General features: G+C 37.9%; 1 protein-coding gene across 9 annotated transcripts in view; it reads left to right on the top strand.

The window, feature by feature from the left end:
• The window catches only part of SLX4IP (SLX4 interacting protein), an 84,962-nt gene that overhangs the window by 19,506 nt on the left and 51,304 nt on the right, over window positions 1-14,152 (top strand). Inside the window, exon 4 of one of the 9 annotated variants that reach the window (XM_050972871.1) lies at window positions 12,411-12,557. The exons of the other annotated variants lie outside the window; for them this stretch is intronic. Within the exon in view, the coding sequence (XP_050828828.1) occupies window positions 12,499-12,557 (59 nt within the window). The 5' untranslated portion in view covers window positions 12,411-12,498. The remainder of the gene's footprint in view (window positions 1-12,410; window positions 12,558-14,152) is intronic. 9 annotated transcript variants of the gene reach the window in all.

The raw sequence follows: 14,152 nt of genomic DNA, 5'->3' as shown, positions 1-14,152 counted from the left end.
TCTGTCCATTTTCACACAGTTATATCAAATATTTCATACAAAAAGGGTGAATTTCTCTGGACAGCTTTTAAACACTTGTACATGTACCTGAATTTTTGGAGAAATACTTGGTTGATAAAATTGAAGTTTTGTTGTGGGTTGTTGTTATTCTTCAGTATTTCTCTGAAAACCTAATGAAGGGAGCTTGAAGGGCATATTGAAAAACTTTAAAGACAGCAAGATTTGGAGCATCTAGCACTCCTACCATGTTGTAATCATTAATAATAATGTATTAAAATGTTTACACACCCTAATCTCTATTGTTCTCTTTGATGTTAATTACATTACAGCAGATCACGAGTTCATTCTTCATATCAGGCAAATAAGGAAATATTTCCTCTTCATTTATCTGTGTCTCACAGCAACACAGTAGGTCTTATGCATTGTTGAATAACATGTGGTTTTGCTGCCTTTGCTATATACAAATGCTTGTCTTTCCATCTTTTTAAAAAGCCCTGAGTGGAAGTTGGTTACTAAATTCAAGCAAAAAATAATACAAAGAGATAAATATATGGCCATATATGACTATAATGAAGCTTAATAGTGTTTTTGGACATGTTAAAGCTAAGTCTTTTTCTTTTGTCTTCTTTTTGTCTTGCTCTTATTAATGTGAATCAGATGAAATGGATGGTGTGATCGCTTGTTCCTGTCTCTGTGGTTCCTGACATCCAGGAGCTGTAATCTGTCACGTGCTGTCATCGCTGTTCTTTCATTCCTTTTACCAAAGATAGTTGTGCACCTAGCATACTATCAATTTTTTAAATTAAAAAATGAGCAGTTGCTTTCCAAAGGGTAATTCCCTCTCAATCTGTAAAGTAGATGTGGTTGTTTTGTTTTTTTTTCTGTTGAAATTCATGGCGGGGGAAAAAAGTAGGTTTTTAAACCTAATTTATCCAGAGTACACTTTTCTATGTGGCTCTTAAAAAAGATGCAGACTTGCAAGATGTGAAATCTCAGCCATATCTGTTCTAGCTCTGCAGATATAGTTCAAGTTCCTTAGTTAGTTGGCACGGTCCTGGCTTTGGTAGGTGATTTTTGCAGCATGTGAGGCTTTATCCTTTGGATTCGCTCCTGTGGTTTTCACACTTACAATTGTATGACAGGGTTGGTTTTGTAACCAGTGAAATCAAATGATGTTTGTATCATCTGCTGCCATGTATTTTAATATGAAATTCCTGACTGCTGGTAGGCATTGCTTAGGTTCTATCAGGAATGTTACTGCTGTGTACAGAGAGGCCTTTCTCCTTGTCAGCCTGGTCTCTTGGATTTCCAGTGGGTTTCCAGTAGAGCTGGTACAGGTCAGCACTGTACCAGAAAGGAAGGAAACTTTTTGCCCTGTAATATGATCTGTCAGTTGGAGAAATGCTTCACAGGTCTGTTCATCTGCTGCCTGCGCAGGGCAAACCCTACTGCTGCACTGCCTTTAGAGGAGAGGGGAAAGTCTATTTCCTACAAATCGTCATGAAATTCCTGTCTGAAACTCTTCAGCAAAATGCCTGTGGACTTTTGCTGTTGAAGCTGATTGCAAAGTTTTGAAATGTTGAAAGTTGCTCGTTTTCTGGGATTATTGTTAATTTTATTTGACTGTTTGAAAAATTTAATCAGGAATGTAAAACTTCGACTGGACCTACAAGCCTAAAGAAGGATAAGTTTTGTCCACAAGTACAACAATTGACAGTCTCTGTGCGTGTCTGTAAATTTGTTCTGCATCTATGCAGAGCTGTTACAATGACAGAATCTGACCATGTATTTAAAAATCTATTCTTTTCCATTGCTTCTGCTATTGGTGATATCCTCTGTTTTAGTGAGATGGATGATTAATGACATTTTTATAAATAGTTTTTTCTTAAGCATCTATATGCAGAAGTACATACAGAAATCTTTATTATCTTAAAAGGAATTCTGAAAACAAGGTAATTAAATATAATGCAGCATTATAAAGACTGTAGTCTTAAAATCTGCTTCTGTACTATGCCAAATGGATCTTTAGTTCTGCTGTTTCTATATGAATGAAAGTGCTGTTGTCAGATAAGGTTTACAGCTATAGATTTGTGGAGCATTTTCTTCTAAAATTCCAATTCTAACATTCTTTCTTGTAATATTGAACTGTAAGAATATTTGAAGCAGTTACTACTTAATTTCCCGTGGATATTGAGTGAGAGCACTGTTTGAAAACCCCTGGAAAGCAGACCTACATACAAATATTGTACCATCAAAATTTCAGTGGACTCTGGCAGGTTACATTTCTCATTTCTTTCATACTTCTCTGTTTCCTTTGAAAGAAAAACTTTCCCAGATGGTCATTGCAGGGTGCTGAATGAAGCCTGTAATTTTATGTAAGCATGTAAGTTCATAGCCCTGACAGAATTCCATGTTTGGGTGCTGGATTCTTTGCAGACGGGTTTTGTTTTTTTTTTTTTTTTTTTTTTTTTTTTTTGGTTCATTTTTATCTCTACACTGTTAAATGAAGCCAAGTTAAGGGTAAGATTATCTGCAAGGTCACAGAGAAACTTAAGGCATGGTGGGCAAAGGATCCTTACGAGGTAGGAACTAGGAATAAACACACAAAGGGAAGGATAGGGCCATACTGATAGTTATAAATTAAGTGTCAAGGTCTCAAATCTGGGAAGGGATCATCAGAATTTATAAAGTTCTATTTAAATAGTCCATTCTCCTCACTTCAGACATCTGTTACTGGTTATTGTTTGAGTGACCACCATGTACATTATACAAAAAGGAATGTGTTTTTTGTGAGATCTCTGCTAATGTGGCAGATAAAATCCCAGTGTTTGATAGCAGTGCCAAAGGGCAAAGAGGTGCTGAACAATATTCCTCATCTTTACCATAACTTTCCTTCCTGGAAAACCAGGCTTTGACAGTGGGAAAATGAGGACTGAGATAAGGAGAAGTGGAAAGAGCCTTGGGAACTGAGAGTGATATAGACCAGAACTTGAGCAAGCAGGGAAAAAAGTCTTCTCTCAGGCTGATGCACCATTTTTTATTTTTATTTTTTAAATTTTTTTTTAATTACAGATAGGAGTTTTATCTCCATGCTATGACAATAAATTGAAAGGACTAGCAAGCTAAGGAGCAGTTGTTTGTGGTGGCATGGAGTGTAATCTGGGCCTAATTTTTACATCTCAGTGATGTAAAAACTGATTGTTGCCCTGGTTTTATTAATGCAAATGCTGCATCAGTCTCAAATGTTTATTTTTCAGAGGAGCAGTATTGGAACTGATGATAATGATTTGCTTGCTCAGGAGAGATGAAGCAGTTGACAGTGCTGGTTCTCTCATTTTTATTGATTATCAGCATTAAGTTTCAGTACAGAAAGCAGGGATGTTTGTTGCCTTGGAACTCTATTTCGTTCACTCTTGGAGAGCTAAGCAGGTGGATACAGGTTATGGGAAATTAGGTGTGCTGCAGACATGTTAAGTAATTCAGTTTGAATTTTCCATTTTAACATCTTGCTGGGTAGACATAAACATTGCAATTAAGCAAGATTTAATTCAGCCAGGTGACATCTTAGATACCTGATAATAGATGGTATAGCTGAATTTATTGAGCTGCTTTGTGCTGTCAGCTTTACTGTAGCCCTTGCCTGTTTAGAAGATGCATTAAGGAGGAGTTTTGACCTTGGCAGGTATGGAAAAAGTCGAATTTAAATTCAGGAAAATTTTAATGGAGGAATTAGGCAACATATGCAAGTTTTGTGCAATAGGGTTACAGATGGAGCAGGGAGAAAAAGAACGTGGTGAATGTACAAATATATGTAATTTTTGATAGAAAATGATAAAAATAGGAATTTTAAGGGACTGTTTGACAGAAAGTGGGTTTTTTTCAGCAGTTTAGTTAATTATAGGAGGAGTCTGAAAGATAAGTGAAGCTGAATTAGCCTCCTGAAGGACAAGGCATTAGCTTAAGCCTAATTCTCTGTATTTGCACACAACAGGACAGGATGCTACGATGCATTTGTAGAGTTTTGCTATTTATTGGTATGTTAAAAAGCTGACCTTTTGAAACATAATGCATTAACTCCAGAAACTAATTTTCCAGTATCATCATGTTCTCAGCTGCAAAAGAAACAACAGGAATTAATATAGTTTATGAATTTATTTAGTTTTAGTTAATTTGTACTCTGCACTGGAATAAGGACACTGAAAGCCACCATTTAGAATATGTGTGAAGAATAAACTTTGGCAGATGTTGCTTATGTTAAAACTATCCTTGCTCCATGTACGTGAGAGTGCCTTGAGGGATAGGAACAGAAATTTGTCACTTCAATATCTGACATCTGCGTTGGACAAATTAGCACAGACTCCAGTGGGGCAGAATGAATGGGTATCGGGGTCAGTGGAACACATGGGGAAAGAGTCAAAACAGCCATTGTAACAGAAGCCATGTGCATCACTGCCCCCTGGCATCTTTGCAGGAGGGAGGCAGTGTAAGGACACGGACTCTGTTGCCATAACCCTTTCAGATCCTCCAGAAGGGATGGACAAGGCCCTTCACCAAACGCTGATAGGTGAGCTGAAGAAGAAGGTCCATGCACAGATTGCCTGGCTGAAGGATGGAGGCAGTACTGGAGCTGAACAGGGAGCTCTGGGCAGTTGCTGGATTTGTACCAGACCTGAGCAGGGAGCTGAGGTATGAAAGGTTAGAATGCAGCTGTGCAGAAAGTCTTCAAGCATTGAATGACATGATGATGAACTAGAAATGTGTGATTCTTGGTGTGCTGCAATTGGATTTGCCACAGGATTTGCAAATATTCAAGCAGCTTTATAAACCAGTTCACAAATTCTGGGAGAAAACAATCACTGATGACTTCCAAATACAGATGCAGCCTATGAGATAGAAAACCCAGGGTCTCATGTTGACAAGAGTCTAATACATCTGCTGAGGAAAGTGTCATTATTTGCTTATGGTTTTACCTCTTCTTCTAGGCTTCTTGTTGCTGCTAGAGCATATACAGGTCAGTATGGACCCAATATAATGTTTTATATATTTAGTGTCTACAATGTGTTGCATAAAATCAACACTATTTATCATTTTCAGTGATTTTAATGCTTACCACATGTATGAGGATTGGTGCTAATTATCACTGGAATTTTTCTAAACATAATTGTGGGAAATATTTCCCACATATTTCCAATTAGTAACTTAATCCACGGGAAACTTGGGAAAAAATAATACAAAGACTTCAAAATGTAAAACCTAAATTTTTTTAAAAGGCATTCCCAAATAGCAGTTGAAATCCTAGGTACTGGTTGTCCTTCTTGACTGTACTAAAATTACATCCTTTTTTCTTTAAGGCAACAGCTTTTTTGATCCCAGTGAAAGAGAGAAATGATTTTTTGAGAGTAAATCAGTCCTCCTTGCCATTCCACCCCCCTCCCTCAGTAAAATGGGGCTTCTCTGAAATCTTGGGAGCATGTTGTTTGTATTACTCTTCATAATAGATGAAAATGAGCAATGTGTTACCTATGATGTCTGTATATTGTGTTTTTCACAAGTGTTTTTCCTTGGGTTTCATGATGTGATTGACCACATGTGACTATAAAACCTATCAGTGCACTTAGTGTGAAAAAGATTTATAGAAACTAACAAAGCCAGTTAGAGATTATGCTCTACTTATGTAAAGTACTGAATTTGTTTCTTTAAATGTTTGTTTTCATGTTAGAAACCTCACACTTTGTTTGGATCTTTCTTTGCCCTATTGGAAGAGACTGGAGTCAATTAACTGATTTTAATAAATGTTTAGAAGAAAAATGGTCAGAAGTTCCCAACCTCAGAAACTGAGTTGTGGGAAGAGGAATATTTGCAGAAGGATTCACTTTTATGAATTAGAAGTCTTTGTTGTGGCTGCTGGGAGCATGTAAATAAATATGGATTAACCTGTGCAATGTAGTGCTGTACTCACCTGCCTCCCTTAGAGGTCAGGGATGGGTTCCTGGGGTTGCTGAAGGCCTACAGTTGGAGCAGAGTCAGGTGCATTTTTGAGCTGCATCTGATTTAAGTTAAGGTCTTGTCATCCACCACCTGCTTCTCATTGCCCTGCTGTCCTCCCAGGGGTTACCAGCTAAGTTTGTTAGGAGAGATATATCAATAGTCACTGCCTGTTTATTGCTGTCAGACTCGGTGGATGGTGGGATGCCTTTTAAAACAGATGGTGAATCAAAGATGTTTCAAGTAGGGGACAGTTGTACCTGCTCAGCTCTGCTTGGTGCTGACCTGTGGGAGATGTAAGATAGAGGCAGTCTGGAGCAAGGACAGACAAATGGGAAAGGAGCTTCCTTAGCAGGTCGTGTTTTAGTCCCAGGAGCCTTTCTGGTGACAAACACTCCAGCAGGTACTTTCCACAATCCTTGCCTTTCACCAACTCCTCAGTGTTCACCTGTGTTCATATTTTACAAATTTTTATAAATTTCTTGTTGCTCCTATTCTTTTTTCTTTTTATTTAAGCATGAAATCTATTTATTATATACTCTGTTCAATGCCAGATGAAATGATTTTTTTTTTCCTTAGACTTTAAAAAAAGTTATATCCCTTTGCTTGCCAGCTGGTAATTCCTTGAGGTTTTTGGTGATCTGTTTCCATTTTGAAATATGATGGATTCTCTATCATCTGATTCTGCTTTTTCAGCAGTAAGATTTAGCACATCACTTGGTTCTTTTGGAAGACTCATCTGTTTCTTCCCTTGTACCTCTGTAGATAAAGCATCAAATATTTTGTTGAACTGCCCTGTGTTGACTTAATATGCTCCCACTTAATAGAAGGATTTTGTCCAAAGGGTGTCACTTGTGTAATACGCCTTTTTCAGCATGAGTCACTTTTTTCTTATGCTGTTTCTGAAAAAGCTTTCTTGCTCTTCTGAAATTTTCCTGGCTGAGTTTAGACAAATTAGTTAAAACACAGAGTTAAAAGTACTTATTTTACGTTCTTGGAAAATGCAACATTTCAACCATTTCAATAAATTTAACAATATTAAGAAGTTTGGCTTGCTACACTTTTTAGCAAATAAAAATACTTCTGCTTAATGTATTTGTCTTACAATCTGACCATGTGCAATTAATTTATCTTGAATCTGTTAAATTATTTTGGCATAAAAATTTAGCATCTGCAGATATTTTACATTGAGACATGGGCTGCAGATGTTGGGTTTGGTTTTGTGTTGCCTCCTGCTTCCCCATTCAGTAGCTGTGTGCTGCGGTAGGTAAGGTTGTCAGGAGAGGCAGGGAAGGAAGGGAATTCCAGAATTCCAGAGCAGGTGAGACCTCATCTCCTAGAATAAAAAGGAATCTGAAAAAATTGCAAAGTTGGACACGTGGAACAGTTTCCTGCCTGGGACCTGCCCTCACTTCCCCGTTCTGTTTTTGTGAGAGGGAAGTCAGCCCATCCCTGCAGCTGTTGGACAAATAACTCAGAAATATATTCGTGGGTGCATCATGTGCTGGAGAACTGCTGCTCCTTCATCCTAGCAATGGGCACGTTACCTTGTGAAACAAACACTGTGGTTTGCCTCTGCTTCACCTTACAGGAAGCTTGTAAACTGTGTTTTTATGCTATCTGACACCTGGTTTTATTTCCTCCGACAGAATTTACATCAGAAGATACTGAGGGTGATGTCTCCACCTAATTTTTATTGCACTTCATTTTCTGGTATATGCAGAAAGTCATAAAATCAGGTGGTGCATTGCTAATTTCCTCAGCCCTCTTGTATGGTGGCTCTTTTCATGCTGAACAAATCCATCAGTAGCTTGCCATTACATACCTGGTGATCTTTTTTTCATGCTTTCAAGTCTGGGAAATTAATATTAAAATAAAGCCTGTAAAGCATGTATGGGAAAACCTGTAAAAATCATTTAACAAGTTAAACATCTGAAAAATGCCCTCCAACCTTTTTATTACTGGCTCTAATTTCTTAAAAAAATATGAATTGTCATGTTACAGTTGGCAATCTTAAGGAGTTCTGGAAGCTTTAGTAGTCATTGCAGTTGTTTTGATACCTATTGCTGTAGGACCTAATAATTACAAACTGAATAATTCAGCCATGCAGAGTGTTTTGTATAAGGTGTGTAAAAGTTCCTTGTTCTTTCCACCTGGGGAAGAAACAAAATCCCAGCACTGACTTTGTAGAACCTAAAAGAATGTTCCCACCTCCAGTTTAGTACAGCAATGGCAAGGCAATTCTTCTCATGAGCTGCCAAATTCATAATAGCAAATTTTTATTATTATTATTATTGATAGCTCAGGGTAAGAGCTCAGTAAGGTAATAATCTTTATCTGCACCCACTTGCCAATGATCAAGGGATACACAATAATATGGTATCCTGTGGCACTCTGATGGTGTGGCCAAGCCCTAGGAAGTGTCTTTAAAAATTTGCAATTAAGAATTAATTATATTTAGGTAGATTGTGAATATTTTCACCTCCTCAGGTAATATGGCCACTCACATTCCCCAGCATAAAGTGGGATGAAAGCAGGTTGTTGCAGACAGGGGTATTTCATCATCACTTGTTCACAATGATTCAAAAAATACCATTGTTTTTAGAATAATACTTTACAACAAGAGGGTGAAAGCAGCTTGTTGGAATCTCAAATTATCTTTTTATTATCTTGAGCAAATACTGTGCTGCTATTTCTGTTTTTCTGGATCAGTCCTGACACAGGCAGGGACATGGTATATCCTTTCAAAACGATGGTGAGATTGCAGTGTTACTTGGAGACTTAGCCCCAAGGAAAAACTTGCTTTTTGCAATTGTTTGAGCTCCAACTATATGACTCTTTTCAATATGTGGGCTACAAAACCTCCTACGGAATTGGGATCAGACCAGCACAGATTGACAACCTAAATTAAGCTTAATTCTCTCATGCAATTTAGGCCTCTTTTTCAACATTGTACCTGATAGAGCAGTTCTCCGGGACCAGTTCAGATGTTTAGATTAAGTAATTACTGCTTAGCCTAGCTGTGGGTGATGAACTGAAGGCTCTGTTTGCACTGCAGCATTCCAACGTTGCTAAAAACATGCATTACCTCGGCAGGTATTTGGTTTTCTGAAGGAGTTGTCTTCATTAACTTATTTTAATTTGGGTGGATCGCTCACTGTCACAGGCTTTAACAACAGTGTGTTAGTCCTCAGTTCAAAAGTCTCCAGCATCATAGCCAGCTCCATCAGATCTGAATCTCCTTACTGTTTTTTCTGTTTTCCTAAGGGTTGAATCACTCGCAAGTATTTCTTGTTTTCTTTTTCCCATCATTTCTTAAATTTAATATCCTGTCCATCTGCATCTGTTAAGAGTCTAAAATGCTGCCTTGATGTTGCATCCTAGTTTCATGAGTTGTCAGGCCACATTTATCAGAGGATTGTTGTAAGGGCTTGTTCTCTGCTTACACCTCTTTGCTTGGCATGGGAACCTCTCAATGGGATCTTAATGTGCCTATAGCTTATTGATTGAATTTTCAGATAACTGCTTCTTCTCTTCCACTAAAACACCAGAAAATTAAACACTCCTCCTTTCAGGAATTCCTCACATATAAACTGTTCTTCTAAAAAAAGCAAGCCAACCACTTGTGAAAGATTACTTAGATATAATTTCTATGCAGGCTGTAAAAGGGAAATTTCCTCTCTGCTATTGGAAAGTCTGACTGCATTTTAGATTGTCCAATTCCTGCTGAATCTGTGTATAATTTAGTGCAGCTATCTTTGAGGATTGATCTTCTATTTAGAACCTGTTGTAGCATTGCCCTTGATCTGCTGCTCCCTTTTTATTGTTGCAGTGACCCCATAGATCTTTGAAAGCAGGGAATTTAAAAGATGTAGGTGATGTTAGCTGATGGCTATAATCCTCCTTTAGTAAGAAGGATTTATTTGCTGAAACTGTTCTACAACTTCAGGATATAAATTTATGACAAAGTACAAGCTTTGTACAATTTCCAGAACCAAGCAGCTCTTATCCAGAAAAAAGGTCAAAAGTGGAATATGCCCCTTTTACCCTCTGACATTTGCATCATATTACTTGAGCATTTTGAAGAGTGGACTTGTTACATGATTTCCTAGAGGGATTCTGCTTTTGGCTTCTTCTGGAGGCTTCTCTTATATGTTCTGCTCTGCTTTTGTATCAGCTGTTGAGAAATTTTTCTATAATTGTCCATTGCTCTTGTTAGGTGAGCTCCTGATTAATCTCATGACAGCAAAACTATTCACTGGTGACCTGTTGATGCCTAAACTCCCCTCCCCCTGAAACAGAGAGAGAAACATCTTGCTTTGAGCATTAACCAGGGAAACACTATTTTTGTGCAACTTTGCTGCCTGGTAAAAAGAAAATTGTATTACTTTTATCCCCCCTCTCCCCCCTCTGATTTTTTTTTCCCCTTAGAAGGATGACACCAGCGCGCCCCCCCCCCCAAAAAAAAAAATACAACAACAAAAACAACCCAGAGATTCTCTAGAAAAATATGTGGAAAAGTCATACACATATCAAATTGTAACTTTATCTGCTTAAAAGAATGAGAAATGTGTTATCTGTCCCCAAAATTCCTTTATCCTCTGATAGCTGCCAGCAGTGGTGGTGGCATAAATACTTATCCTAAGTCCTGTGTTTATACAGGTTGAGGCATTTAAGTGTTGGAACAGTGTCTCTATAGTTTGGTAAACTGTGTATTACCTCATATCATTGTGCTCCTAGACATGCTTGTAAATGAAAGTTAAATTAATGTTGTATAATGACAAATATGTCTTTTGTGCTGTATGCTCACTTGCTTAAGTGATTTTTTTCCTCTTGCTATTGCTGTGTAAGAAGAAAAAGTCAAAATATTGCAAATCATTGGTGCTAATAGAAATAATAACAATAGGAAAACACATAATTTTCTTTGGGATCAGAAAGATAAAGGAGGAGAATAAACTTCTAATAAGCTTGGAAAATGTAAATTTTTTATAATGCAGTTGGCACAGTGTATAGACCAATGATTAATTGGTCATAATTATACTCAATGCTGTAGATATTAGAACTTGCTTGACTCTCTGCAGAACACTTAGTGATTTTCAGAAAGAACTTAGGATGGAAAATATTCAAATTTTCCTGTTTATTTTAAGACAAGATATTTCACATAGGCTTATGTGTGGTTTATTTTTTTCCCACAAAATCTCTTGGCTGTACTTTTGCATTCTGGAGGGTGATGATATGTCCTATCAATTTTGTCACAATGCCAGAAAGGGTTTCCAATGACATTTTTGAATGGTCATTGGGATCAAGTCTGTCTTTCTTATTTTTTTTTAAACTATAGACATCGTCTAAGACTGCAGTAAAATTCTCTCTGAAACCACAGAGTAGCACAGTGCTCAGGGAAGAGGGAAGAGTAGAAGTAACCAGTTCCTGTCTGTTCATTATGGAGCAGTTTTGGAGTTTTGAGTGTGTGAGGGTTGCACTCAGCCCCTTCCTGCCCATCCCAAAGCCCAGCCAAGCTCTCAGACGTTTGTTCCAACTGAGCTGCAGTGAGTTCTGACCCTCCAGTCCATGTCCATAATCACAGCAGTGGGGAGCCCTCGAATGTGTTTTGGGAGGCTGGCTCTGCACTCCAGTCTGCTGTAGCGAGGCAGCAGAGTGTGTAGGTTGGAGTACAAACGCACTGTGCTCATCCCCAGCAGCCCAAGGACTCGCTGGGCATAGGGACTGCTCCATGCTGTTCATGTGATGCACTTCAAAGAAACACGAGTACCCATGTAGGAGCCCACTGATTGTAAAAATGGGTGTAGCAATAAAAAGGATTTCTTTGGGTTTATTTACTCATTGGGGGATTTGCAACAATAGTTCACCATCTGGCATGTGTTGCTTTCAAGGTTTCAGCAGGTTATGGGCAGATGACTTTGCTTGAATGACCACTGTGTGTTGAGTTTTGTTCTGTTTACGTTACATGTCTGGTTATATTTTCAATTTGCAGAGTCTATGAAGTGTTTGATGTATTTGTATAAACAACTTGAATTCTGAAAAGATGTTCTGAATTAAATGCCATTGCCGTTCAACAATACACTAACAACATTCTGAGATCATTTAAAGCCCTTTGTTTAGTAACACAATGAATGTCATTAGACTGTTACAGTAAGAATGTGAACATTAAAAACAGCTTGTAAAAATGAAGAGTTTTTGAAACCTAGGATTATGGGGGATATCAACTTGAAGCATCTGCTTCTGTCTTTAATTTTTAAGTGAAATGTTTTCCTATTGATTCTTGACAAATGTGTTTCCCATCAAATCAGGCATTCAAGTTTCAGTTTGGACAATCACACCTCAAAAAACAATTTTCAGTGCAAATTTTGAGATGGATGTTGAAAGCATGAAATTAAAAGTTGCTGTTCTTTTTGTTTGCCTCTCAGTTGTGGTACTGAGGAGTCACGAGTTGCATCTTGCAGCCACACTGACTGGAAACACTTCATTTCCGTTAAAACAAAAGCAAGTATTTTCATGGAGTTGCATGTTCATCAGAATAAAAGTAAAAATGGAAACTTCTATAAGAGCATCAGGTCTGCTGATATAAACTGTGTACATTTTCCCTCCCCTTGCCTCTGTTCCCTGCCATTATTTGTATTGGTGTTTATTCTGTACTTGTCCTTCGCTGCTGGAGCAGCCCAAGTTGTATTGAGCTGCTCAGTGTAAGCCTCATGCTCAGAGCTGTACCCTGTGAAGGCTCAGGAAGCAGAAATGCAGGTGTAGCTCAGCAATACAGGGGAGCCTGCATGGGAGCTGTTGCTCAGATCAGTCCAGGACTCAACAAAAATAGGAGGTAGAGAGGCTCGGCAGGTGCTGTGCTCATGTTCTCTGACTCCCCCTTTTCCTCCTTGCCTGTGCCAGTTATGCTTCCCTGTGTCCTGTCCCAAAGCTGTTCTGATTGTGGGGCAAAACTCGGCTTGTGGCTAGTGAAATATTGCCAGGTGTGCTGTCTACAAAGAAGAGTGCTCCAAAGCTCAGAGGGATAGAAATCTTCCATTGGGAAACCTTGACTATTACAAGGATTCATGTGTGATTTATATCTGTTTTTTTCTTTGAAGCACTACAAATGTTTGGTGTGTTTGTAAAATTTAACTCAAGATAATTTTAACTGTTCCATTGTATAGTTTTGAATGTGGTTTGTTTTTTTCTTTTTTTTCCCAATTGTTTCAAGATTGGCAACTGAGACAAACAGTGCCACTCAGAAGAAAGTAATTACAAACATTCTGTCTCCTTGAAAAACAGGTCTATACTTTGTATCTCTATGTACATATAAAGTTTTGTAGCCAGTAGAAAATGATAGCAGTTAACATGGAGCATTTGATAATTTGAATTTTCTTGATGTATCTACTCCTTGTTTGTTGTTATTAGTGCTGAACCATGAATAATTTACTGGCTTTCACTTTATAATCTGCAGCTTCTGCTAACTTTGAAGTTCAGTAGTCAATTTAAAGTTTGCTGGAGCTGACTAATGATTCACCAGAGATTTTTGTGAGATATTTTGTCATCCACTTAAAGCTTGGAAAAGTCTGCTGTGGCAGCCATCTGGCAATTCTTGGTTCTCTGGAGGAAAGAGAAGCCTTTTGATACAATAGATCAAAGCATTCTGCTCTTTCAGTGACTGATACCTATAAGTAACTTAGAAGTTTCTCAAAGTTATTTCACAATGCCTGTCTCGTTTGCCAAACTTTTGTATTGTAGCTACAATATTGGCCATGAATTACATTTTAATTATATTTGAATCATTATTTAGAAACTTCTGTTTGCAGTTGATTTACAGATCCGAGTGTTTATTAACCAAGAGATTTTAAATTTAACAAATATGCTGTTATGATTAATAAAATTGAAGCTAAATCTTTTTGCTCTTAGTGCTAATGGATATAGGTAAGGGCACTCTCAGCAACTGTACTTGTGCTACACCATAAGCCTGAGATATGGGTGCACCTATCAAGGTCAAGGAATTTCAGAAATAGCTGATGTGTCTTGGCATGTAGCCTGTATCATCCTAACAACTGGATATAGTCTTTAGTAACAGGTGAGCCTTATTATTTAACCAATCAAAGTACAGGTGACAGATGTGGTAAGTACCAGATATCCACTGAAGAGTCCTTCAAACTTGCTGTTCTTTGCA

This window comes from Serinus canaria, chromosome 3, assembly GCF_022539315.1.
Source record: "Serinus canaria isolate serCan28SL12 chromosome 3, serCan2020, whole genome shotgun sequence".
Taxonomy (NCBI): Eukaryota; Metazoa; Chordata; class Aves; order Passeriformes; family Fringillidae; genus Serinus; species Serinus canaria.
Note: the sequence above shows the minus strand (reverse complement) of the source record. Positions and strands in the feature narration are given on the sequence as shown.